General features: G+C 44.1%; 2 protein-coding genes and 1 non-coding gene across 5 annotated transcripts; 1 reads left to right on the forward strand and 2 right to left on the reverse strand.

Moving 5' to 3' along the window:
- ZSCAN31 (zinc finger and SCAN domain containing 31) lies at window positions 1–26,992 on the reverse strand. The gene is made up of 6 exons (XM_064476064.1): window positions 26,934–26,992; window positions 24,045–24,517; window positions 22,982–23,132; window positions 21,336–22,460; window positions 18,810–19,000; window positions 1–474 (listed from the first exon to the last, which is right to left on the reverse strand). The coding sequence occupies exons 2-4, from the start codon at window positions 24,423–24,425 to the stop codon at window positions 21,685–21,687; spliced, it is 1,308 nt and encodes a 435-aa protein (XP_064332134.1). The 5' UTR covers window positions 24,426–24,517; window positions 26,934–26,992; the 3' UTR covers window positions 1–474; window positions 18,810–19,000; window positions 21,336–21,684.
- On the forward strand, window positions 127–12,551 carry PGBD1 (piggyBac transposable element derived 1). 3 transcript variants are annotated; one of them, XM_031435416.2, is made up of 7 exons: window positions 127–507; window positions 1,630–1,786; window positions 5,370–5,455; window positions 6,390–6,497; window positions 7,166–7,262; window positions 10,158–10,230; window positions 10,712–12,551. In XM_031435416.2, exons 1-7 carry the CDS (start codon window positions 127–129, stop codon window positions 12,264–12,266), a joined length of 2,457 nt encoding a protein of 818 aa, XP_031291276.1. In that variant the 3' UTR covers window positions 12,267–12,551. The 3 variants fall into 3 exon arrangements, with proteins under 3 accessions (XP_031291276.1, XP_031291279.1, XP_031291280.1); XM_031435419.2 differs by having other exon boundaries at window positions 1,648–1,786; XM_031435420.2 differs by lacking the exon at window positions 10,158–10,230 and having other exon boundaries at window positions 6,390–6,519.
- TRNAD-AUC (transfer RNA aspartic acid (anticodon AUC)) lies at window positions 20,793–20,865 on the reverse strand. The gene has a single exon. It is a non-coding gene; the product is annotated as a tRNA-Asp (tRNA).
- Window positions 26,993–27,304: the final 312 nt, after the last annotated feature.

Consider the following 27,304-nt stretch of genomic DNA (forward strand, 5'->3'; position numbering starts at 1 on the left):
CAGAGTTTTGAAGCTCTTATAATTTTCAGGTTACTGATCAATTCTTATGCCTCAGACACATTTGGAAAAACATTTCTTTGCATAGACCCCAGTGAAGTGAACCTTTTTTCAGCCTTTAAGCTCAGCATGGATGAAGCTTTGCCACGCCCCATCCCTGAAGATGGAGACAGCCTTGTGAAAGTGAAGGAGGAAGATCCCACATGGGAGCAGAGGTGCAGCTCCCATACTCTGGAGCTGTGCCGCCTGCGCTTCCGGCAGTTCTGCTACCAGGAGGTCACCGGGCCCCGAGAGGCTCTGGCCCGACTCCGGGAACTTTGTCATCGATGGCTGAGGCCAGAGACCCACACCAAGGAGCAGATCCTGGAGCTGCTGGTGCTGGAGCAGTTCCTGACCATCCTGCCTGAGGAGCTCCAGGCCTGTGTGCAGGAGTATCCTCTGGAGAGTGGGGAGGAGGCAGTGACAGTGCTGGAGAATCTAGAGAAAGACACAGAAGACACAGGGCAGCAGGTGGGAAGAGAACGTGTGTGGTCGTGTGGGAGAAGAAATGGAGAATGCTTGTCAATGTTTAACTTTTTATTTTGAAAGGATTTATAACTTATAAAAGTATTAAGAGATTAGTACAGAGAACCCCTGTGTACTCTTCACCCAGATTCACCAGTTGTTAATAATTGTTTCAGGTTGTGCCCCACTCACCTGTGAATAAGTGCACGCTCGCTCTGTGTGCATACATGTACACGCACAGACTCACACATTTTTTTCTTGAGAGTTATGGAAATACTATACCCCTTTACCTAAACACTTTAGAACAGAGATATTTTCTTATATAACCAGAATGCAATTATCAAGTTTTGGGAAATTAAATTGTTACAATACCATCATCTCAACAGTAGTCCTTGTTCAGTTATATCCATGTTAGCCCAATCGTATTCTTTATGGCAGTTTTGCTCCAATCCTACGTTACATTTAGTTCCTGTCTCTTTAGTCTCCTTGGATCTGGAAGAGTTCAGTTTTTTCTTTGTCATGACAATGGTATTTTTTAATAGTACAGAGCAATTATTTTATAGAATGCCTCTCAATTTGGGTTTGTCTTATATTTTCTCATCATAACACCCAGGTTGTGCATTTTGGCTAGAAAACCACAGAAGCAATGTTGTGTTCTCAGTGCATCAGATCACAAGGCACATGATGATGGATTGTCCCAATACTTATGAGGTTAAGGTGGTATCTGTCAGACTTCTCCACTATAGTTATCATTTTCCCCTTTGTAATTAATAAGTAATCTGTAGGAGACATTATGAGATGGTGTGCATATCCTATTTCTCATTAAACTTCCACCCACTAGTTTAATCATCCATCTAGGTTTTTGATTTGTTTTCTAGGCTGCGATTCTTTGCCTGTATTGTGTCTCTTGTTTGCCACTATATCCCCACAATATAGACCAGAACCTGGCTCTTAGTAGGTGTTCAGTCCGTATTTGCCAAATGAGTGAATGTCTCTGTCTTGCTTCTGTCTTCTCACCGCCTCTTTAAAGGATTGGGGCTTGTATGGTGTTCCTTTAGGATGTCCATAACTGCTGTTTGGTCCACTTCCCACCAGGATGCCTTTTCAAGGTGAATCTTTTGTCCTCAGGCTTCTGTCTACCCTCAGGGACAGGACATGCACCTACTGGTGACAGAATATCAAGGAGCCTCTTTGGAGTGTCTGAACCCCCAGCTCCCACCTGGAGTGACCATCTTGAAGTGTGAACCTCCAGATCTCCCCCAAGAGATTGCCCAGGAAGTGAGTGGTGAGTGCCAGAGGGTGAGTTTAGGGAGGACATGGGAGCAGGCCACTGACAGGTGCATGGCCGTCTGAGTAAAAGCTTGTTCATCTGTGTCCTCAAGTTTTGAAGTTTTGCTTTTGTCTAACCCTGTATCTAAGCAAGATTTTGAAAACATTTGGGGTGGGGGGAGGGTAACAGCTCAGTGGTACAGCCGGTGCTTAGCATGCACAAGGTCCTGGGTTCAATCCCCAGTACCTCCATTAAAAGGAAAAAAAATTCTGGAATTGTAAAATGTTAGAAGTCAAAGATCTTCTCATCTAACACCCTTACTTAATAGTTAGGAAAACCAAAACTCAGAGTTTAAATGACTTGCCCAGAGTCAGGAGAGGCAGAGCAACTTCTAGAATTAAGTCACCTGATCTTCTGACCCAAATTCCCTCTACTGTTTGTCTTTTTTTACATTTCTAATTCTACAACTGTGGATGCTTTAAATGTTTACTTGGTAGCTTTCCACAAATTTATCTTTTTGTCCGTGGTAACATTTTCTTCAGCAGCCTCCCTGCCTCTAACCTTTCAGTAATTTAAATACAGCTTTAGGCTTAAATATGTTCTCTCCTTCCTGCATTCGGAGTGCACCCTCCTGTGTGCAGAGCTCTCACTTTCCATACCCATCCCCGCTGTTGGCTGTATTCCAGCTCTGTGTGGTAGGACAGGCTGTGCAAAGAAGGCAAAGTCTGCAGCCTGTGGTTTGCAGACAGACTGAGAACAGACTAAAGTACGCAGAACGTTCAGAGACCTCAGAACACTGCAAAGCTGTGCTTTTTAACTTTTGTGGTGAGGATGCTGTCATTTTCCCCAGATTTTATTGAGAACAATTAATTCTTTTCCCTGGATAAGACATGTACATACAAAATTATGCACACAATTTCAGAGGGTTTCATGACTTACTACAATCGTGGTTTACAGTCACCACGTCAGTGATCTGTGACTATTGATCTTTTGACAGTAAGTGCAGAATGAGGGATTCATATAATAAATATGAGAACATTTGAGGGAGATAAAAGAAAAAGTATGGGGCTCAGATTACTTGTGTTATTTACCCACTGCAGCATAAATCGAATTTGGTATTTCCCTATTTACTCGACTGATAGTTCTGTAATATGTCTTTGGTTATTAAAAACCACCATGACATGAAGCCCCAGATGTTTTGTTCATGTGAAAAAGCTTAGAGGTAGTAGGGGCCCTGCGGTCCTGGGGGTTGGAGAGGTTTTCCTGGAGGCATGAGCCTGCATTGAGCCTCGGTGAGGGAGCAGAAACAGGGACAGCATTCCCATTCACCCCTGCGATGATGAATGTACATTCGCTGATACTGATTTCATCCCATTTTGACTGTAGTGGTGGGGGCGTAATGAAGAATGGAGGTGAGTAGTTAGAATGGTGATGGTAACTGACAGACAGCAGTTGTCATAGGAGCATGAGCTGGCTTACAGAGCCGGACTCCAGAAGCATCTCCTGGGCAGAGGGGTGGCTTCTTCGGTGCTCTGAGTCCCCAGGGGATGCAGCACTGCTGTATTGTATGTGATCAGGATGAGGATGCTCCCTCTGGTCCTTCTGGAAGCACGCCCTGTCATTCTCAAGGAATTTATTTATACCCTCTTAGGCCCTCCCAAATATTCTGGAGACTGGGTGAGGGTCTGCCTGCCTACTAGTTATAATCCAAGCACATTTCTCCAGGTTCCCTGAGACCAGATGAACTGAAGATCCATTTCCCAGGCTGCCTGCATTCCCTCTTCTCTTGCTGGTATTTTCAAGAGGATAATAAGTCAACCATCATAGCTGGAGGGTAGGGTTTGTTTAGGGAAAGAGTTGGGGGGAGGGTGGGAAGGTCCTTTTATGGAGTGTTTAAATTCCAACTAAGAAGTTTGGATTTTATCATTAAAGAGTTGAGTGCCATTGAAGCCTTCTTTTTTTAAATCAAAAATATGGTTTACAGTGATTGTATTATTTATGTGTGTATGGTATTTCATTCTCACTTGTCATGGAACACTAGATTTAAAATGAAAACTATTGAGTACTTTATTTTTGCCCATCTCTTAATGCTCAGCTAGCTGTGCATGATTCTTAGTGTCAAACACATGGTTAAATGTTCAGATATGTTGGTGAAGTAGGAAAGACTTTGAGATACCATCTGATTCATTGTGACATAAGTCCATTTTCTCTCTTTCTGTCTTTGGCAGAAATATAGAGCAATGGATCAGTGTCATGTTTGTAATGAGCTTTCATGTTTGAAAACATTCCTCTGCCTCTTTCTCAGGCTTAATACTTTTCCAACTCAGGAGGATGATAAGGAGCAGTTTAAAGTCTGGCCTGACCTTTGCTCTCTCAAATTTCCCTTTGCCTTTCTTTGATCTTTTTCCTCACTGCATTATATCTTTGCCCCCCTTCCATTTCCCCCTCCTTAGCTTAGCCCTTTCTGTCAGCAGACCTGCTTTACTCTGTGCTTTTTAAGTTGTTGGTTTTTGGCAAGTATGCATTGTGGGGAGGTAAGGCAGTAGCAGTGACTCAGGGGCAAGGGCATTTCCCCCAGAAACTTTATTCCCTCTAGATATGAAACAACAGGAACAAAAAGATTCTACAGTGATCCACTGTGTCTGAAGCAAAGAAAAGTGTGCTATGTTCTGTGTTGTGTTTTGGCTTAGAATCATCCCATGTCCTCTTTGTTTAGTAATTTTTGGCTCCTTATGTTGAAAAATGATACATTACTTCATGTGGTATCTTACAGTTTATAGAGCGCTTTTATGTTCTTTATCTCGATCTTCTTTAGCCCTGTAAGGTAGACTATGTTCTCCACATTGTACTGGTAAGGAATTGGAAATAGTCTTTTCAAGTAACAGTGCAGTGCCTGGCACTGGTGTAGTCATTACCAGTCTTAGGGTTATTGTTGCAGTTTCCAGTGTGGCAGATTCTCAAAAGTTCTTCTAGCTCATGGCTAACATCTCTGCTATGTATGTATGACTTAATTTTTATGTGTGTGTGTGTGATTTTTTTTTTTATTGAAGTGTATTTACAGTTTGTGTTAGTTTCGGGTGTACATGTATGACTTTTTTTAGGTCCACAGCAAAATTAAAAGGGAAGGTAACAGAGATTTCCCATATACCCCTGCTTCTCCCACATACAGAGCCTCCCCTTTTATCAACTCTATTTTTTTGTATCCTTATTTTCTTCCTCTTTTCTGCTTTCCTCTTTTCCCTTTGCCTTGTCTCTGTTCTCCACTTACTTTTCTTTCATCTGTGTATCCTCTGATTAATGTTTCTTTTCTCACCAGCTTCTTCCTTTCCTCTGTGGTTTCTAATTTTTCTTTATGTATGTGAAAGTGCATTACTGAAAAGCACCTCTTGAGTTCACAAACACCACTCAATTTTGTGGGTGTGAGACCCTGAACTTTAATAATTGTAGAGTTCCTGACAGAATGAAAACAGTTGTGATGTTCTATCTTAGTAAGATGTGCATCTTAGTTCTTAGATATTTAACAAACATAAGATTTGGGGGCTGGGTCCCCTAAAGGCCATTGTGTCTCATTGAGAGCTCTTGACTCCTCCTTCCACAGGGCCTGCTCCCCAGGGACAAGCCCCTCTCCAGGAGAATCCCAGAGACCAGGCAGCAGCACCTGGGTTTAACTCAGCCAGGTCCCAGGTGAGCACAGTGCCCAGGCTATGGGAACCTCAGCAGCAGCCCTCCCTCCTGACCACCTGCCTCTGGCCCTTCTCTTGGCTCACACTGCCCACCCCGAGAGCCTTTCAGGTGGCACAGTCTGTCTGCCTTCACCTTGTCACAGAATATCACAGACCATGAATGCCTCATAGTCTGAGACTCTTCCTCATATTCCTTTATATTCCCAGTATTTTGCACATACCCCATTAATATTTGGTGATGACAATGGAAATTCTGTGTATCCAAGGCAAAACTTCACATCTTCACAAAATGGACTCTTGGGTTTTTTTCCCCCATATTCTCTTAGTGGTTCAATCATTTTCCTAGTCACTTAGTTAAAAAATATTTAAGGCTCCCATCTAAGTTCTCTTACTGAGTCAGTTTTCTCAAGACAGGCTCTTCATGGAGTCCTCGCCTAATCAGTTCTTTTCTTTGACTTCTAATTGGTCTTTGATCCTGTCAGACCCAGTGCCTCCTGTTCTTAAATAGCAAGAAAAGGTGAAGAAACTTTGCCTTTCTAAAAATAAATGTATAGCAAAAAAACTTACCTATACACTTTAAAATCAATATAATTGTTATAGATGAGGCCATGGTGGCTTAGGGTGGCCCTAAATCCAGTGGGTGATGACTTTATGAGAAGGCCGTGTGAAGACAGACACACAGGGAGGCGGCCACGTAGTGACGAAGGCTGAGATTGGAGGGATGCATCTACCAGCCAAGGAACACTAAGGACTGCTGACAGCCGCTGGAAGCTAGGAGAGAGGCAAGGACAGTCCCCCCCAGACCTTCAGAGAGAGCACAGCCCTGCCGAGGGGTTGGTACTGCAGGTCTACAGTGTGGTATTCAACATCCTTCACAGCTGGACCCCTTACCCTTACACAGTGAAGACTAAGAGGCCATTTTTTTGCCTTTTTAGACATCAGTGAAGACTGAGGAAGCAGCAGCCCAGGCCCTTGTACCAAAGGAGTGGCCATATCTGAGTCCGGCTCAGAGGAACCTCTGTGGGAACTCAGCTCAGGAGAAGGTTACAAACCTCAATCTGATGAGTAAGGCCTCTGGCTGGTCCCCAGCTGTGCTCACCTTTCCCCATCATTAACCCTGACTGTGCCCTTGTGAACCCACATTTCCTAGACCCTCACCCTTCCTTCCCTTCCTTCTGGCCTCTGCTTCCACACATCTCTCAGCCCCTGTCTTTTTGCATCCTCCCCCATCACATTATCTTCTGTTGCTAATCACTCAGCCCACTGAATCTTACTCTTATCTTCTCTGATCATCCCTCCACATTCCCTGATTCCCTCAACAACTCCTCCCTTTTCTGCCTTCTTCACAGGTTGCAGATAATTTGTCATTTTCAGACATCCCTTCCCAGCTGGAAGTCTCATAAACTCCTCTTCCTGATCCCTTCTTTGCCTTCTTTGCTTTTGTCTCTTCACTTTGAGAACACTGTATAGTCCATGTGTATGCTTTGCTTTAAATATGCTTTGCTCTGTTAGACCCTCTCTCCTGCAGATTGACCATTCTTATTATCTTCCCATACTGTGCCACATTTTTAGGATTGCTATGACTGCACTCCTGGGACACCTGTTGATTTGTTTGTTTATTTCAATTTGGAACATCCTATTCCCTACCTTAGCGGCTGTTTTTTCTAAATTCAGGCAACAGGTGACATTTAAATTATTAACATTATTTTAGCTCAAGAATTTGTACCTAAAGATGGATTGTTTAACCCAAAGCAAGAAACTTCTGAAGAAATGGAACAAGGTGCTGAGACATCAGGAACACCCAAAAGGTGAGTGTCCATGACCCTAAGTAGAACAGATCCTAGAGATGTAAGAAGAAATTGGGATGGAACCAGAGAAACCAGTTGGTCAAAGTCCTGCTTCCCTGGAATACAGGAGGAGTACCACTCACTCCTTTGATCTTCGGAGGCCCCATGCCAACAAGGTGACCTGTCAACGTATCCTCATTATACAAAACCTTCAGTTGGTACACAGTGCCTCCAAGAATCCTATCCTGACTCAGTCCACCCTGCCTGATCACTAGTCCCCTGGCGCCTTTGTGTCTTTGTGGGGCTATAGGTATAGAAGCCAGGAAAAGAAGATAGAGATGGCAGAGGATTTAAACAAGAGTGAGGGCTGTGGGTGAGGTTGTCATAGTGGTTAAGAAAGAAATACCATCAGGCCAGGAAGAGGACTTAGGGAAGACAGAGGAGTATTTTCAGCCTCTATTAGGAGAGTCCTAAACAAGAATCAAATGGAGAGTAGCTGACGGTGGTGAGGAGGGGCTTCAAGATGGTGAAACAGAAGGATGCAGAGCTCACCTCTTCCCACAAATACATCAAAAAATACATCAACATGTGGAACAGTTCTCACAGAAGACCTACTGAGGAATTGAGGGTGTCTCCAATCATCTGAATGAGTGAGCTGATACTTGGGTAGGAGACAGAGACAAAGAAATAGATCTTGACCTTAGGAGATATGCCTCAAAACTTGCCAGATATCATATGATGTCACTTATATGTAGAATCTTTAAAGAATGATACAAATGAACTTATTTATACAACAGAAAGAGACTCACAGACATAGAAAGTGAACTTATGGTTACCAAAGGGGAGGAGGGATAAATTAGGAGTTTGGGATTAGCAGATACAAACTACTGTATATAAAACAGGTGAACAACAATGTTCTGTATAGCACAGGGAACTAGACTCAATATCTTGTAATAATGAAAAAGGACATATATAAATGTATAACTGAATCACTTTGCTGTACACCAGAAACTAACATTGTAAGTCAACTATACTTCAATTAAACAAACAAAAAAACCCTATAAAGATTCAAAAAAAAAAAAAAAAAAGAATAGCTGATCATGAGGGACAAATCAGAGACAGTAGTAGGTGCTTAGTAAGTGTTGGTTGAGGGAGTGAATGCATGTGTAGCATACATGCTTCTAAAGCAGAAATGGAGGGACCCAGTCGTGAGAAGAGGGCTGGGTTCTGGTGAAGCCATTAAGTCTTCAGGGACTTGAGAAAAGAGAAAGGAAAGAGCATGGGATACTCACACTGCAGAGCAGGGAAGGGGATGAGGATTCTCCTTATTGACATCTGTTTATCTTGGAGAAACAGGGAGCTAAATCTCAGTTAAAATAGAAATGTCTTAAGCTTAAGAGGAGACGTGAAACCTTTGGTGAAGTCTGAGCCAAGGTGCACTAAAAGAAGAGAGAGAACACACTGACTCAGCACGGAGTTATAACTGGAGAATAGGCGCCTGCTATTGCGCCTGTCAGGCACATTTACTTTGGGTCACTGAAACCGTGACTCACAGTGCCTCAGAGAATCAAAGTATCTTCTTATTTCATGTGACAAGACGTCTGAAAGGGAAGGCTGTTGTAGGTTTGTACAGCCCTATCACAGTATCGAAATCAAGGGTTCCTCCCTTCCCCCTCCCCTCCCCCTTACTCAGCATTTTATCACTCATATTCATCGTACATAATGCAGAGACCCTACCTTCAGTAAGTCACATGAGGGCCCAGCAGGTGAGAAAACAATACAGTGCAGTGTGATGAAGTGCCCTGCAGCTATGATCAAGCACGCAGGAGAGGACCCACATGAGATCTGGAGGAGGTGTCCCAGAAGGGGTGACCTTTGAAACAAGACCTGATAAGTACATAGGAAGTTACTAGCTAAAGAGGAGGTGGGTTGGAGAGAAGCAGAGAAAGAAAATGGAAGTGCCTAGAGGATAGGAGAAGAGTCATGAGCCACAGTAGATCATTTTGAAGAACAAGTTTCTGCATGAAAAATTCTGGGTCCTCTTTGGAGTAGGAAAAGAGGTCATGTTGAGGGATACCAAGGATTGGGGAGAAGATTTGAGAATGATGTTGTGGAGAACTGGGAAGAAAGGGATGAGGAAATGAGAAGCACTTCTGAGCAGTATTGAGTAACTAGCTGAGTTTGGGAGGCCATGATTTTAGCAGTGTGTCTTCCTAACTCTGATTTCCCCAGCACTGCTCACTGCTGGGTGAGGAACAGAGAAGCCCAAGGATGGGGTTGATCTGGTGCTGAAGTTGTGCTGGTCCAGTGCTACAGAAGGACACTGGGGCAGGGTGATTGATGGTCCTGGCAAGAGGGGGACTAAGGTGATGCATCACAGGGTCTAGAGAAAAGAGGAAGGGAGGTGAAAGCAGGAGGGAATGGAGAAGTCAGAATGAGATGGGAGAATAGGTATCATGGGATGAAGGTGTGAGGAGGCTGGAGTGGAAAGAAACTGGGGATAGAGTGAGTCCTCGGAGTTTGGTTTCAGCAGTGGAAACTTCAGTGTAGTGATGAGATTCAAGGAGGATCCCCAAAGTTGAGGATGTCAGGGAGCTCTAACATGGATGTACTGAATAGATCATACACATAGTAAATTAAAGACACCCGGGGTAATAAATTCTTTAACTGAATAAATATATGTAGTGTAAATTATAGTACAACATAGTCATCTCACTGTTTTCCCCTCTTATGTCTTCTAAAATTAGACTGTTTACCAATAAGACTTTAGCGAATAAAATGCAAATTCCCAGAATTAAAGAAGTTTGTGTAAAATAATACTTTTCATCTTTAGTAACATTAGCCCACTCCCTTGAAAACTTCATAAAAATCGGTTCAAGGGCAGTAAGTTTGAGTTTCTCTTTTGTTTCTCCCCAGAGCAGTGTGTCTACCAGATGAATGCAGAACTAGGAGAGGCTAAATCCTTCCATGTTCAGAAATGCTGTGAGAGGTGAGGGGGCTCAGTAAATAACCACCCATTTCCTTGTCCAAATACAGAACCAACTGATAGAGACAAAGGAGTAAAACAGATGGTTCTGGAAACCTCAGCTTTATGACTGATGGAAGCTAGACTGATAAAGCCACTCAGAGGCAGAGCTACGTGGGCACACGGTAGCCCCAGACCTCCCCCTCACAGGCCCTCCTGATCTGATCCATCTTGGGGCAAAAAGGAACATGGAATGTCTGCAACTTGCTCCTAAGGAGTTCGGCCCAGTTCCTTCTCCCAGATTCAACATTAGTTATGTCATGAGGAGTGAGTGGGAAGTGGGGAGGGCCCAGAAATGTTCAGTCTGGCCTAGGTCCTCCCCATGGAAACGTGAGGAGTGAGACGTATTCCTTATAAAAGAATGCTGAGGCGTCCGTGGATTTATCCTGTATCATTGAATAAGACTGAGGATTTTTATAGCATTATGTACTTTATTCCTTCCCAGAGATTGTGTACCCCAGGTCCCTTGTAGTACTCCTGTCCCTGTTGAAAGGACAGTTGCGCATTTGAACACTCTGAAGGACCGTCACCCGGGTGACTTGTGGGCTCGGATGCACATCTCATCCCTGGAATATGCTGCAGGAGACATTACCCGGAAAGGGAGAAAAAGGGACAACACTCGAGTGAGTGAACTGCTCCAAGGCCTGGCATTCTCTGGTGACTCAGACGTGGAAGAAAGCGAGCCTGAGACCCAGCCTGCTCTGAAAAAGGTAAAGGTGTCCAGTGTCCCAGAAAAGACTTGGACCAAAAGAGACATTAAACCCAACTTTCCAAGCTGGTCAGCATTGGATTCTGGACTTTTGACTCTCAAGAGTGAAAAGTTGAACCCAGTAGAGCTCTTTGAGTTGTTTTTTGATGATGAGACATTCAACTTGATTGTCAGTGAAACCAATAATTATGCTTCTCAGAAAAATGTCACCTTGGAAGTCACAGTTCAGGAAATGAGGTGTGTGTTTGGTGTCCTGCTTTTGAGTGGACTTGTGAGGCGTCCCAAAAGGGGAATGTATTGGGAAAGGTCTGATGCTGATCAGAACCTGGTTAGAGATGCGATCAGAAGGGACAGATTTGAATTGATTTTCTCATACCTGCATTTTGCAGATAACAGCCACCTAGATCAAAAAGATAAGTTTACAAAATTGAGGCCTCTCATAAAGCAAATCAATAAAAACTTTCTCCTGTATGCTCCCCTAGAAGAATACTATTGTTTTGATAAGACAATGTGTGAATGCTTTGATAGTGACCAGTTCCTGAATGGGAAACCTATCAGAATTGGCTATAAAATCTGGTGTGGTACAACCACACAGGGGTATCTGGTTTGGTTTGAGCCCTATCAAGAAGAGTCAACTGTGATGGCAGGTAAGGATCTTGATCTCGGTGTAGGTGGAAATCTGGTGATGAAGTTTGCTGATGTTCTTTTAGAGAGAGGTCATTATCCCTATCACCTGTGTTTTGATAGCTTCTTTACAAGTGTCAAACTGGTATCAGCCTTAAAGAAGAAAGGAGTGAGGGCAACAGGAACAATTCGTGAGAACAGGACCGAAAAATGTCCCCTTATGAATGCGGAGCATATGAAAAAAATGAAAAGGGGGTATTTTGATTTCCGAGTAGAAGAAAATGATGAGATCATTGTGTGTCGTTGGCATGGTGATGGCATTATCAGTCTGTGCTCCAGCGCTGTTGGCATAGAGCCAGTCCGTGAGATACAGGGTTATGCCAGCGATGAGGAGAGCCCTCAGATAAGTCAGCCATCCATAGTGAAATTGTATGCTGAGTGCAGGGAAGGTGTAGCTAAAATGGAACAGACCACTTCCAAATACAGGGTGAGAGTAAGAAGCAAAAAGTGGTACTCAGTTTTGGTGAGCTACATGATTGATGTAGCCATGAGCAATGCATGGCAGCTACACAGAGCCTGTTACCCTGGGGCCTCTCTGGATCTTGTGGATTTTCGGAGATATGTTGCACATTTTTACTTGGAGCACAATGCAAGTCTGTCAGATTAAGGCAGATAAAACAGACACGATGCGGATGTTAATAAGACAGAAAAATCACAATTTCACATCAGATTGTACCAAAGCAAACCTGATGTGTGTATACAGTGAAATTATTAAATAACTAATATTTTCAAACATTTATGTAGTTTTTTAAAACTGTTATAACAAGTAATGTTAAAAATGATCTGTAAAAATGCTGACATCCAGTGGCAACTTTTTCTATGTCTAATTTTGATGTTAAATGTGGGAAATCACTTATTAAATTGAATTATATTGTGCATTTAAAGAATGAAATCCTGGCTCCCTCCTCCCTGTCCCCCCCCCCCCAATCCTGGTAGTTTTCTCTGGGGAATGCCATTTAAAATATAGGCAGTCTCACAGTAACCAAAGAATGGTGCTGAATCCATAGCTGAAAATCGAGACAGAGCCCATGATACAAGGATGATCGAAACAAAACATAGGTCTAAGAGGCTGAAGACCTGAGCATTGGAGAAAAACCACATCTGATTGTCTGTAGGCAGGGATGTTGAAGAAAGAGTTCTCTAAAGGGAAAACCAGAAGTGAAGCAGTGCCTTTGAATATTGAAATGAAAGGTGTGTCCTGTTGTGACTGTGGAAGTTTTTTCAGTGTTTTCTTAAGTCAGTCTCCCAAGGCAAAAAGCAAAAATAAATAAATGGGACCTAATCAAACTTACAAGCTTTTGCACAGCAAAGGAAACCATAAAACGAAAACACAACCTATAGACTGGGAGAAAATATTTGCAAATGATGCAACTGATAAGGGCTTAATTTCCAAAATATACAAATAGTTCATACAACTCAATAACAGAAAGCCAAACAATCCAATCAAAAAATGGGCAGAAGAACTAAACAGACATTTCTCCAAAGAAGACATACAGATGGCCAATAGGCACATGAAAAGATGCTCAACATTGCTAATTATTAGATAAATGCAAATCAAAACTACAATGAGGTACCACCTCACACTGGTCAGAATGGCCATCATCAAAAAGTCCACAAACAATAAATGCTGGAGAGGGTGTGGAGAAAAAGGAACCCTCCTACAGTGTTGGGAATGTAAATTGGTGCAGCCACTATGGAAAACGGTATGGAGATTCCTTAAAATGCTAAAAATTAGGGTTGTCATATGACCCAGCAATCCCATTCCTGGGCATATAGCTGGAGAAAACTAATTTGAAAAGATACATGCACCCCAATGTTCATAGCAGCACTATTAACAACAGCCAAACCATGGCAGCAACCTAAATGTCCATCAACAGATGGTTGAATAAAAAAGTTGTGGTATATATACACAGTGGAATACTACTTGGCCATAAAAATGAAATAATGCCATTTGCAGCAACATGCATGGACCTAGAGATTACTAAGCGAAGTAAGTCAGAAAGAGACATACCATATGGTATCACTTATATGTGGAATCTAAAATATGACACAAATGAACTTATTTACAAAACAGAAACCGACTCACAGACACAGAAAACAAACTTACGGTTACCAAAAGGGAAAGACGGTGGGGAAGGGGTACATTAGGAGTTTGGGATTAACAGATACAAACTATTATATAGAAAATAGATGAACAACAATGTTCTACTATATAGCACAGGGAAGTATACTCAATATCCTATTAGATATCATGTGGAAAAGAGTGTGTGTGTGTGTGTGTGTGTGTGTGTGTGTGTGAGTGTATAACTGAATTGCTTTGCTGTATACCAGAAACTAACACAATATTGTAAATCAACTATACTTCAATAAAAAAATTTTTTTAATGATAAATAAATGGTACAGATGGTAATTGCTAATGTGGGTGGGCATTATTTACAGAATAAACTCTTACTTCACTTTCATTTCTATCTTGCTCTTTAGAGCCCTCTGGCCAGCCCCCACTTGGCAGTTATCAAAGGTTGCAGTTACTATCTCCCCCTTCTAAATGTGTTCTTCTCTTCTCTGGGGTTCCATAATTAAGTAAATTACTTCAGTACCCACCCAGGTACTGTAGGTGACATCTGTGATTCCTTCCTTCTACCACCCACCTCTAATCTCTCTTGAATCTGTGTCTCTCCACTCCTCCTCCATTACTACCATTTAGATCAGTTCTGTGATGTTGCCTGGCTGCCCACCACAGCCTCCCACCACCCAAGCCCTTCTCGAAATCACACCACAGTGAGAGTTCTAAAGAGCAAATCAGCATCAGCTTTGCAGAAGGTAGAGACTATGTTATAAAGTAGCATAAATAGTGTTTATGAGGCAGCATAACTGTGGGTCTTGGCACCAGAAAGTCTTTGAATTCCAACTACATGACTTTAGGCAGATTACCTCTCAGCCTGGCCCACACTCTTACATTGTCCTCAATGACACTTCACAGTTAAGAACACAATGAGCCCAAGGGTGAGTGACTCCCTAAGATTAGAGGAGAACGGGCCCAGGCTATACACATAAGTGCCTGCTCAGGAAGTGATGAAGAAATAAGCTAGAAGGAACCTAGTTCCCTAAAAACTGGAATAGAGCCTTGGAATCGCATGCAAAATCTGCATGTGAGGACGTAAACTTATACCTTGGTGAGGTTTTTGCTACTGCAGGGAGAGGGACTGGGTCTTTGTTACTCCCAGATCTCCCAGAGATGACTCACAGTTAAGGCCCAAGGGAATCCTGATAGCAGAAGTGCTCTCTGCAGATTTCCTGATAGAAGGAAATCTTTCCTGGCAGGCTGGATTCCTGGTGCTATGTAAATCTGGTTTTTTCCCCCTTGATTTGTGTAGCCCTTTTCTGTTCCAGAGGGAACTGGAATGGCCACAGCCTGGGACTTCTCGTGCTTCTTCAGTTAATCCAGATAATTAAGTAGCTGGGTCACCTTGCCTGGAGTCTGGGATTCAGAAAGACTCTCATTCAGCATCTTGTATTCAGAGGTAGTCTTTTTTTCTTTTTTTAAGGGAAATATGTGTGTGTGTGTGTGTGTGTGTGTGTGTGTGTGTGTGTGTGTGTGTGTAACTATATATAAATACATACGTACATACATATTACTATGGGTTAATTAACCCATATTAAGGGATTAATATACAGAATATACAGAATTTCTACCCACCAATAAGGAAAAGTTAAAAAGCCCCAAACAAAACTGGACAAAGGATATGAATAAGGAATTCACAACAAGGAAATGCAAAAGGCCAATAAACATAAAATGGCACAAAAGTCCAGTAGTATTCAGAGATTAAAAATAAAAATGACACCATTACATACCTAACAGATTGGCAAGTATTTAAAAGTTTGTTAATATAAATATTGGCAAAGATAGGCAAGTGGGAATATAAATTGGCACAGCCAGTTTAAGGTACTTCAGTATCTATTAAAATTTTAAATGCACATATGATGTAATATATTAATTCTCTGATCCCCACTGTCCTTGAGAACTGGGATTCTTGACATGGGAGAAAAGTATGGTAGGCAGCCTGTAAGATGTCCTCCAGTGATCCCCCTTCCTCGTATTCAAAGCCTTATATAATCCTCTCCCTTTAAATAACTTGCTTCTAACCAACAGAATACAGTAATCTTGAGGGGATGTCACTTCTGTGAATAGGTTACAAAAAAACTGACTTCTGCTTGCTAGCTATGCTCTCCCCTGCGGAGTTCGATGAAGCAGTCATGTTAAAGAGGCCTACATGGCCCTCTTGCCAAGGCCAGCAAGTAATTAAAGAGTAACTGAGGCCCTCAGTCCAGGAACCCTCAAGGAACTGAATTCTGTCAATGACCACATGAACTTGGAAGCAGATCCTTCCGCAGTCAAACCTGATGAGACACCAGCCCTGATCAACACTTTGATTTCAGTCTTGAGAGACTCTGAAGCAGAGGACCCAGCTGAGCCATACCTGGATTCCCAACATATGGAAACTATGAGATAATATGGGTTGTTTCAAACTACTAAGTTTTGAGGTAATTTGTTACATAGAAATAAGTAATATGAGAGAAGATACAAATGTAAGAGAAGTAACCTATAGTCCTGAATTTGAATTGGAAGTATCACTAAGTGTATATGCCCTAGGTCTTGCTACTAAAAAGGCTTAGAAACAATGACCAGCTAAGAAATTAACATCGCCTGACACCCAATCTGCGGTCTTAAAATTCCATTTCCCCCCAAAGCAGCCAAAGGTCCTTGGAGAAATCTGAGACAGGAAATATGTGACATAAGCCTGAAACATTTTGTCACCATAAAGCGAGGAAGTTCCTGACAGAGTCTCATGTCAGAAGGACTCCGGAGCCAACCTGAAGAGCTTCCCATCTGAAGAAGGGAAAATTTGTGCATCAGTAAAGATAATGACAGCAATGGATTGAAATACTTTAAGTATGTTTGGAAGCAGTCAAGGATTTATCCTGCCTTTTCCATGTGAACTATAATACTTGGTAATCAAATAGGTGTTAAGAAAAGGTTTCTTTTAATAAATATATTCCTCTAATGAATAAAGAAGGAATGGTAAAATTAGAATACCATGATTTTGCCAACCATTATGAATCAGTGGATAGAGACACTAAATGTCAATGGCTGCTAACATCACAAAAAGAAACCAGACTTTCCTTCCTGATGGAAGAAAACGACACCATGATGAAGTGGTCTTTGTGAGAAAGGCTAAACCTGAGTATGTTCAAGCTTCTAGACTGAACTACCAATTCCCAGGAATAGAGAAGATGTGAAACTACAACAGAGGGAGGCATTTGTCAAAATGCAGACTGTGGGCAACTACAGCATAAATGACCCCCCACCCCCACCAAATACAGTGCAATGGGAAAAAAGAAATGGAGGGGAAACCTACTTAAGAGAGACAAGACCTATGAGCCAAACACATTTTGTAGACATCACGGGGATCCTGATTCAAGCAAACTAAAAAATACATGGCCCAAGAATTGGAATGGAAACACTTACTGGCTATGTAATGAGGAATAAGGAATAACTATTAATTTTTATGTGAGAAAAGTATCATATCTATGTTTTAAGAAGTTAGAGACACATACTGGAATATTTACAGGTAAAACAATGTATCTGGGATTTGCTTTAAAACAACAAGGGAAGGGAGTAAGTGGATGGGGATACACGTGATACGAGCCTGGTCAGCATAACTGCTGAAGGTGGCTGAGTATGTAAGGGTCATTATATTATTCTTTCAAGACTGAGTCGATCATAATCGTTTACATCATTTCTGACGATTAAATGAGTTAACACCTGTTAAAGCGATGAGAGCTGTGCCAGGCAGGCGGCAAGCGCTACAGAAGAATGGATTAGCACCACACCTGTTCCGGAAAGGCCCGCATTCACCCTGCCTTGGTTGGCAACGCAGCCGGCGCTGGGCGTCCACCTCCCGGGGACTTTAGCCCAGAGCCCGATGACTGCGCTCGCCCCGGCCCCGCCAGCCCAGGTGGGACCCTCTCTGGGCTCCGCCATGCGCGGACACTTCCGCTGTCTCCCTAGGGGGCTCATTAGCTGTTTCATCCCGTTGGCCTCCTCACTTTGGGCCCATTCAGGGCAAAGAGGCAAGTAGGAGACTGCCCCCCTTCCCCAGCTCCCCCAAATCCTGGGACGTCCCTTTCCATACAAGTCTGGCTCTTACCTTCCATCTCCTAGCTCCACCCCATCCCGACGTGCCCCCTAAGTGGACGTCACATTGGGATACAGGAGCACCAAGAGACCTAGAGAGGAAGGGCTCCCCGGCATGGCCTCACCCCTAGGTCTCCACTCACCCACCTGGCCTTCATGTCTTTCCACCAGGGCTCAGAGAGGGGAAGCAGTGCGTCCACAGCCACGCTAGTAACAAACAACGGCAGCGCCCTGCTGCCAGGAAGCAACCTTGACTTGTCTCTCACTCCCACCCCTCGGCTTTCCCAGCCCTCCCTTCCCGTCAGGCTCTGGCACCCTCAGCCAACCATTAACATCACCTGAGTCTATCCAAGTCCTCCTCTCGCACCAACACGGGATGAGCATCACCCTCTCTCCCAAGGCTCTCAGGACACTGCTAGTCACACAAAATAATTACCTGCCACCTACTTATGTGGCACCTATGTTTTCTAGATAAGGAAGAATAGTATTTCCCAGGTGGTGAAACAAAGTTTCTGGCCACTAAATAGGAAAGAGCACTAGCCAGAGAGGCAGTCTCAAATACAGAACTTTGTTACCTCGCAGGGATGCGACGTCGAGCAATCACTTCATGTCACTAAAAACTCAGTTTACTCAACTGTAAACGTGGATGGTAAATACCCAGGCCTTTCTCTTCTGGGTGATTGTGAGGATCATCTAAGAAACCCAGTGGGAAAGCTTTTTATTCTATGCCGTAAGGCCTTTGCACCAGCTGATCCCTCTTCCTGGATTACCTTTCCAGCACTGAGCTGACTCCCTCACCTTCTCCAAATCTTAGCTCAAATGCCTCCTTAACGAAGTCTTCCCTGACCACCCTATATAACGAAACCTTGCTCCTCCTTTATCTTGCGCCACTCTTGTTTCCAAAGCACTTTGTCATATATATATATATATATAAAATTTAATTGTTATACTTACTGTTTATTGTTTTCCTCTGGTATGGTTCACTGAAGTGTTCCAAGCCCCCATCACAGTGCCCGCTGGCCCAGAGCGGGGCTCAGCAGATGCCAACTGGCTGAGTGCCCTGCGCACTGCCTGAACATCCCTTCTCCTCTCAATGGTCCTCGGATCACAGGCACTGAAAGTCCATCATGTCACTGTCAATGAGGCTGAATGCAAGGAAGTGGTATCAGCAACTGTAAGTCTTTGGATTGGTCTGGTGAAAGAGAAACTGAACAAAAAAGACGACACAGTCCCAAATTCCCCCTTCAGTTTCTCCTTGCTGCAGGCCTGTCAGGCCCCCCTTCCTCCTTCTTCCCCTCTCCCCCCCTCATTCATTGGGAGGCCTCTCCTCCCCTTTGCTTTTCTCCTTTACCCCTTTGGCCTCTATTTTGTGGCTGCTTTCTCCTCTGTGAGCTTTTCTTTGCCTTTCTGGGTAGTGAGTGAGGAAGGGGCTGTCTGAGCACTGGGGTTGGAGTCTCAGAGGGACCAAACTGAAGCTGTGTCGAAGGTGTGTGTGGGAGGCAGTTCTGCCCTACACGAGGACATGGCAGCGGAGACCTGCCTCGTCCTTGTGTCCTGAGGTGCTCAGGGAGCCCAGGGCGGACTAGGGGTGAGGATCGCAGGCCTGCCTTGTGCTCCTAAATGTCCAACAGCTCCTTTCCCTTCACCCTGGAGCTCACATGAAGAGGATGGGGGAGGGAGCATGGAAGCTCTGGGGCAGCGGCTTTTTCCTAAAGTAAACGCTTATCAGAACCACTTGGACATCCTGGGTTAAGATTTGGCTGGATTTGCCTGTCACAGAGCAGAGGACACCACCTGGCTCCCCAAGCCACCTCAGCCCACCTGCCCACTGCACTGCAGGAGCATCTCACTCCTCTTAGGGTGGGGCAGGCAGTGGGGCCACGTTGGGAGCACACATGTAGGGGCAACGTGCTGACAGGGAGGCTGCAGGTGGAAGAAGGATGGGAAGGAAACCGACTTGCGTGGCACCTCCAGCTGATCAGGACCATCAGGGCTGTGTGGGGCCTTGATCCTCAAGTGCACTCCTTTAACCAGCAGCACCAGCATCACTGGGAGTTAACTGAAAATGCAGATGCCTGGGCTCCATTCAGACTTTTTGAACTAGAATCTGTATTTTAACAAGATCCCAGGTGATTTGTAGATACTCTTAACATTCCATAAGCACTATTCTAGATAATCTGCATTTAGCTAATTCTTCTATTTACAAAGAAATAGTCAAGGGATTTTTAAGAGCTTTTTTTTGTTATGGTCCCTGAGCTATAAGGAAAACCAAATATATATACATATGCGTTTACACATATACTTTTTAAATTTTTTAAAAATATACTTTGAAGACATGTTTAGCACAGTATACTTTTTTATGTTTTTTAACAGAGGTACTGAGGATTGAACCCAGGACCTCATGCATGCTAAGCACACACTCTACCACTGAGCTATACCTTCCTCCCTTAGCATGATATACTTTTAAGGTGAACTTTGATTTCCTTTCTTTTGAAATTCTGATTCAGATTTTTTCACTGTGGAGAAAAGTATAGCAAGAATGTTAGCAAAGGTATTTAACATTCGATTTCGTTCCAACACGATACTTACAATTCCACCTACATTCATGAGATGGTATTATTTCTTATGTAAATCATAGTGCACATTTATTGAGAGTTATGTTTTCAGTGCTTTACAAGTTTGTATTACGGAATCTTAGGTAACCTAAGAGGGCACTCTATCCCGTTTTATAGACAGGGAGACTGTTAGCATAGGAGCACTTACTTAAGTTGCTTAAAGTGGCAAGGCTCACAGATGGGGAGGCAGAGGCAGGAGCTGAACGTAGATGGTGTGGTGCCACACTTGTGTGTTTAACCCTTACAGTAAATGGCCTGAGCATGCTGTTCTCCCCAGTTAAGCAACAAGCTGCCTGAGGTCAGAGGATCCATTTCTTTTGAATGGATGTACTGGGGATTGAACCCAGGACCTCGTGCTTGATAAGCACGCTCTCTACCACTGAGCTATACCCTCCCCTCACCCAGCATTACCATCCCCCAACCCCCAGGCTCTTTACAGACTCTCAATGATGCTGCTTGCAATGGCCTTTCAAGATGCTGACTAACCTTCAAAAGGCAGTGGCAGAAAAGGCTGAATAAAACAGGCACATTGCAAAGGTTTTAAAGTACCACCTTATTCATTACTTATAACAAAAATGGAAACCTTAAATATGGGATGACCTGCCCTGAGAATTTGGAATTAGATAATTAAAATGGGACATGGATTTCTAAACCATCAAATCGACAGGTTTTACAGCATGTGTAATGCTGCTTAGTAAATGAATTTGCCACCCATTCTGATGAAAGCACCAGGGAGATAATCCATCACATTCCTGGGGAGACTGTGGCAACGATTTCCTATGGGGATGGGAATGATTCTTATTCCTTAAAAACTTAATTGTATTTAAAACATCAATTTTACAAAAAAAAAAAAAAAAAGACTCACCTCTGAATGTCCTTTGAATTTATCCAATCTTAAAAAAGCATACACAAATACTAGTTACTTAGAGTTGTTTAGTATTAAGTGTTATTCAATAACGGCTGCTCCATACAATTTATTTCCAGGTAAGAGTTGGTCTCTTTAAGGGACATCATTGGAAATGAACCACGGGATAGGGAAAAAGAAGGCTTCCTGGCAACCGCCGATACAGTCATCCACCCAGGAGACACCAGCACCTGGTCTGCAGAAAAGCTGTGCATTCCAAAGCAAAGTAAATTTGATAAGAACAAAATAAGCCACTTGAAATCTTACTTTCCAAGATGGCCCCATTTAGGGGCCCTGGTGGTCCATGGGATTAGTCCTGTTTGGCAACGGTATGGATTTTAAAGTGCCTGATGAGGTTGCAGTGATGACTGAAGGCTTTCCCACACTCATCACACGCATACGGTCTCTCTCCAGTGTGGCTTCTCTGATGTTTCATAAGCAGCGTTCGCCTACTAAAGCTTTTACTGCACTGACTGCACTGATAGGGTTTCTCCCCAGTGTGGATTCGGAGATGCTGAAAAAGCCCCGCGTTCTGACTGAAGGCTTTCCCACACTCGTTACAGCGATAGCGCTTCTCTCCAGTGTGTATCCTCTGGTGCTGCACAAGGTATGAGCTCAGGCGGAAGGCTTTCCCACACTCTTCACATTCATATGGTCTTTCCCCTGTGTGGATCCTCCTGTGTCTAATGAGGCCATTGCTGGCACTGAAGGCTTTCCCACACTCCTTACATTGATAGGGTTTCTCTCCAGTGTGGCTTCGCTGATGTTCAATCAGGCCTGACCTCTGACTGAAGGTCTTTCCACATTCTTCACATTCATATGGCTTCTCCCCACTGTGGATTCTCCAGTGCTGAATGAGAACGGAACTCTGAATAAAGCTTTTCCCACATTCATTGCACCTGTGATGTCTCTCTCCAGCGGGGCGTCCCCTCTGTTTTTCTGCCCTGCTCCCATGTTTACAAGTTTCTCTGTGCTTAGAATCTAGAGGAACATCTCTTTGCAGTCTGCTATTCTCTAAATGTCCCATTTCTTTTAAGACTTCTTGTTTTGATGCTGAATCATGGTTTTCAAGTATGGTTTCACCATCTGGAATAATGGACCAAATGACGTCATCTCTTTATGAAAGAGCACAACCGTAGGATGGGGAATAAAAAGAGCCATATGAAACACGCACGTCCTGGGAATGCAAAACTGGCAGTGTAGCGTAAAGAAGGCCTAATTGGAAATACTGAAACCAGCAGAGTAAGGGGTCAGCAGCACTGCTGAAATGGCTGGAGGGGGTCACCCAGGGAAGGGGCGGCTCCCAGAGAGGATGTGCACAAGCAGGCAATGCACAGCGCTTACTATGAAGTGGGAACTGTTTTAAGTACATTAACTTATTAAATCTTCGTTGACTCTGTGACTCAGGTACTATAATTATCCCCTGTTTACAGATGCATAAACTGAAGGCACAGGAAGATTACTTGACCTGCCCGATGTCGCACAGCTACTAAGCAGAAGTGCTTAAATTCCAACCCAGGTAATTTGGCCCCAGAGTCCGTAATCTTAACTATTACCCTTTACTGAGCCACCAGAGATCCCCTGAATGGACTTGTTAAAGTCCTTACCTTGTTCTGCAAATTTGTGGGGATCTAAAGGTTCACCTTTGAGCTGTGTCACACTGGACTGAAGCTGGATGGCTGTTGATTCCGGCTTGGCCTTCAGATGCACTGCATCCCCTGAGAGCACTTCAGAATGTCCATGATCACAATCTAGGACCTGAAGGCAGGGAGGTATATTTGGATTCATGAGAGAAGGAACCCAGGCTAATACTCAATGAAAGAGATCAGAGCAGGGAGGGTATAGCTCAGTGGTAGAGTGTGTGCCTAGCATGCACAAAGTCCTGGGTCCAATCCCCAGTACTTCCACTAAAAATAAATAAATAAAAACCTAATTACCTCCCTCCTCCCAAAACAAACAAACAACAACAAAAAGAGAGATCATATGGAACCATATGAAACAGTTTGCAGAGCAATGGCACAGTGGAAGGTCCAGAGTTTAATTCCACACCTTAGACAGAAGGGGGAGAACAAGAGTGGCCAGCGTGGTGTGGTGCTTCAAAATATGTTCACAAGTTCTCTGATGCTCCTCCCATTAAAAGGTGGAGCCTAACTCCCCTCCCCTTCAGTGAGAAATGTACTCAAAAACGGCTCCTTTCTACTGAATAGAATGCATGGCAGAAGTGCTGGTGTATGACTTCTGAGACTAAACTGTAACAAGGATGCAGCCTCCTCCTTATTTTATTTCTCTGTCTCTCTCTCGGGGAAGCCAACTGACATGTTCGGAGGACACTCAGTGAGCCCTAGGGAGAAACCCAGAAGATAAAGACTTCCTGCCAACAGCCAGGGAAGAACCGAGGCCCACCGCCACACCGACTGCCAGCCATGGTCAGGTCTTCAGAGGACTGTAGTCTTGGCTGACATCCTCACTGCAACTTCTTGAGAGATCCTCCTAAGTGGCTCCCAAAATCCTGACTCACAGAAACTGGGAGATAATAGTTTTTTTAAGCCATTAAAGCTTGGAGGGTAATTTGTTGCCTAGCAACAGAGAACTAATACATGTGGCCACAGCTAACCAACCTGGGTCACCAAACTTCACCCCTCCTTTAACATTCCATGTTTAGGAGCCCACCTGGTTCTCTGGCTCACTGAGCTCTCGCTCCAGATCTTCAACTGCAGCCACCACCTCCTCCCCACTCTCCGGGTGATGCTCCCGCACCCAGGCCTGGAGCTCCTCAGGCAGGATGGTCAGGAACTGCTCCAGCACCAGCAACTCCAGGATCTGCTCCTTCGTGTGTGTGTCTGGCCTGAGCCACTGGTGACAGAGCTCCCGGAGCCGGCTCAGCGCCTCTCGGGGACCAGGAGTTTCTTGGTAACAAAAGTGCCTAAAAAGTTGGCGGGAGGCTTCCTGGCCAGAAAAGCTCTTCTTTTGAAGGTAGGTTTCTTGATCCCAGATAGGGTCTTCCTCCACCTTCACAACCTTAAGTCCATCCTGCTCCCCTGCTGAAGCCATTCTGGGATTAACTAAGAAGGGCTCACTCCAGCCTGCAGTGAAGGGGTAACTGATTTAAGATCCCCAATTGAATCTCCTTTAGGAGGATACACCTGATGAGAAAATATTATATATTAATGGAAATTTAAAAAGTAGTGGGAAAACAACAAGTGTCTACTGTATAGCACAGGAAACTATATTCAATATCTTGTAGTAACCTATAATGAAAAAGAATATGAAAAGGAATATATGTATGTATGTGCATGACTGAAACGTTATGCTGTACACCAGAAATTGACACAACATTGTAAACTGACTATGCAGCCAGCTAACCCCCAGACGAATGAGTGAGCCCAGCTGAGATCAGCAGAGCTGCCTCGTGGATGCACAGCTGACTGCAGCTGTATAAGTAAGCCCTGCCCAGGTCAGCAGAACCTCACAGATCCGTGTGCTAAAGAAATGTTTATTGCTGTATGCCACAAAAGATTTGTGATCATTTGTTACACCACATTATTAAAGCAATGAGAAACTAATATAGAGGGGTGGCCTCTGGGGAGGGAACTAGGTAACTGCAGAATAAGAGAGGAAGGGAAATTTCCATGTCATACCTTCTATATTTCTTCTGCTTTTTGAACCATCTGAAATAAAGTACTTACTCCAAGAAAATAAATTAATAAATAGTAGTGATTTCGATGAATACTGAGGGAGCAAAGAGTAGGAAAAACATAATTCTGACAGGATGTGGAGCAGTGAAAGAAGGTGGCTTAGGAGCAAGTACATTTGAATTAGGCCTAAAATAACAGGTAGAGAAAGTGCGACAGGAGGAGCCTCAACATCACAGGCCAAGCAAACAGCAGAACCAAAGGTATTTAAGGTTACACTGCACAGTGGCTCTAAGGACAGGCGGGGGGTCCTGGTGGAACCAGAGAGTGGGAGAAAATGCAGGACAAGAGATGAGAAAGAGGCATCTCACCGGAATGGAAGACAGCCCTGAACTATAGGCTAAGATGTTTAGACTTGAAAAACCGAGGGACGTCAAAGTTTTTACTTCATTGTCATAGAGTTAGATCTGTACTTTAAAGGAATACTGAGTATGATTCAGGGTGGAAATGATAGGAATGGATTGTGGGGCTGTATAAGCTGGGAGGTTTAATGGGGGTTACACTGATATGTTTACTTTAGTGGTGGAATTTAAGTTTTATATATGACGTTAGCTCTGGATTAATAGAATCATTAAGATCTGAGAGAACTGAGAAAAGTTTCTGGGAGATTAGAGACTCAAGGTGGTGTGTCTCAAACTGTAGGGAACTAGGCTTACTTTCTGATGCTAGAGGCTTCAGAAGACTTCCACACTCCTGCAAGGGGGCAGGGGAAAAAAAGATTATAGGCTGCTGACTCAGGCTATGGCTTGATCAGAAACTACGGGCCCAGGAGCCAAGGGACAAGACCAGTCTTATGTGCAGTAACTAAGCCCCGAAGCTGCTGGTCCCATACTAGGTCAGCCCACTCCAGTATCTCCTTGGGGCAGCAACACTCAGACACTGGGTGTAAGTCCCAGAAAGGGTCTTAAATAGAATGCTGAATGAAGGAGAGAGAGAAATCTAAAACAGCCTCCCACACAAAATAAACCTACAAACTAAATTCCAAAACACACGAAGAACTCTAGTCCTAAGAAAAATAACCAACAATCAGAAACTCACTTGAAATGAAATTTATTTTACAGTCCAGGGAATTTTTTAAATAAGTGATTTTGAGAAATATAAGAGATAATGAAACCAAAAAAAGGCAAAAATGCAACATCAAGTCGATGTAAAAGAGAACTAATTAGAAATCTTAGGATTTAAGAAAAAATTTTGACATTTAAAATGCATTCAAGGATAAACAACAGAGTGGACACAGTTGAAGAATAACTGATTTTTAAGATAATACTGAAGACTTCACTCGGAACATAGCAAGGGATGAAAAATAAGAAAGAGCAGTTAAGGAAGGACCTACATTAAAAGGATACAACACTGATATCCAGGAGATTCAGAAGGTAGTGAATGACTGAGAAATAACAGTTGATGAGGAAAAAGTAAGAATTTTCCAGAAATAAAGGCATGACTTCTCAGATCAAGAGTGCACACTGAGTAGGTGAGGGGTATAGCTCAGTGGTAGACTGCATGCTTGGTGTGCACAAGGTCCTGGGTTCAATCCCCAGTGCCTCTGTTAAGGGCAAAAGTTAATATAAATAAACATATGTTAAAAAAAGACCAGAAAAAAATTTGAAAAATTTGACAGGGAGCGAGACCCGCAACCGGACGCCCCTGCTCCACCTGCCCAACCGGGTCCCGCCGCAAAGCTCCGCGGCCTCCAGGGGGCTCGCCCACGACGCCGGCGGGGGCAGCGGCGGGACCGCCTTCTACTTCAGGGCAGTGTCCAGGGGATGGCGGGGCCCACGCCTGCCCAAGTCCCCTCCCCGCCTACTTCGGCGCGCCCACCTTCATCTCCCGGGCCCGGCGGGTCTGGGACGAGGGGCCTGAGACTCACCTTCGGGACCCGGGGACGCTCCAGATCCGCCGCGGGGGCAGCGGCGCCCGGACCCGCGACGAACCACAAAGGCCGGAAGTGCGTCAGCCGTCGGAGCCCAGTCGCCGAGGGCGAGCGCCCTTTCCCTCCCTGGGGCGTCCTAGTACTCTCTAGGAGCCCCGGAGGTTGTTGCATCTTGGTGCCTACCTCTTTCCCAAGCTGGAAGCCAGAAGTCCAGCCTGATCACAGAGCCAGATTTCTGTGCAGAGTGGCTCTGGGCATGTGGGAGTCAGGAGGTCATGGTCACGCGAAACGTTAGGGCCAGAAGGGGCTTCTTCAGTTCTGGCACTTACACCATCCATCCCTGCCTGAGGCGCTCCCCTTCCTCTGGC

Source organism: Camelus dromedarius, chromosome 19 (genome assembly GCF_036321535.1).
Source record: "Camelus dromedarius isolate mCamDro1 chromosome 19, mCamDro1.pat, whole genome shotgun sequence".
Classification (NCBI taxonomy): domain Eukaryota; kingdom Metazoa; phylum Chordata; class Mammalia; order Artiodactyla; family Camelidae; genus Camelus; species Camelus dromedarius.

Coding starts and splice junctions, on each gene's coding strand:
- PGBD1 (XM_031435416.2), top strand. CDS start 127: ATGGATGAAGCTTTGCCACGCCCCATCCCTGAAGATGGAGACAGCCTT. Junction 1,787..5,369: donor GATTGCCCAGGAAGTGAGTG/GTGAGTGCCAGA, acceptor CTCCTTCCACAG/GGCCTGCTCCCCAGGGACAA. Junction 7,263..10,157: donor ACATCAGGAACACCCAAAAG/GTGAGTGTCCAT, acceptor GTTTCTCCCCAG/AGCAGTGTGTCTACCAGATG.
- ZSCAN31 (XM_064476064.1), bottom strand. CDS start 24,425: ATGGCTTCAGCAGGGGAGCAGGATGGACTTAAGGTTGTGAAGGTGGAG. Junction 23,133..24,044: donor TCAGTGAGCCAGAGAACCAG/GTGGGCTCCTAA, acceptor CCCTGCCTTCAG/GTCCTAGATTGTGATCATGG. Junction 22,461..22,981: donor CCACAAATTTGCAGAACAAG/GTAAGGACTTTA, acceptor CCATTATTCCAG/ATGGTGAAACCATACTTGAA.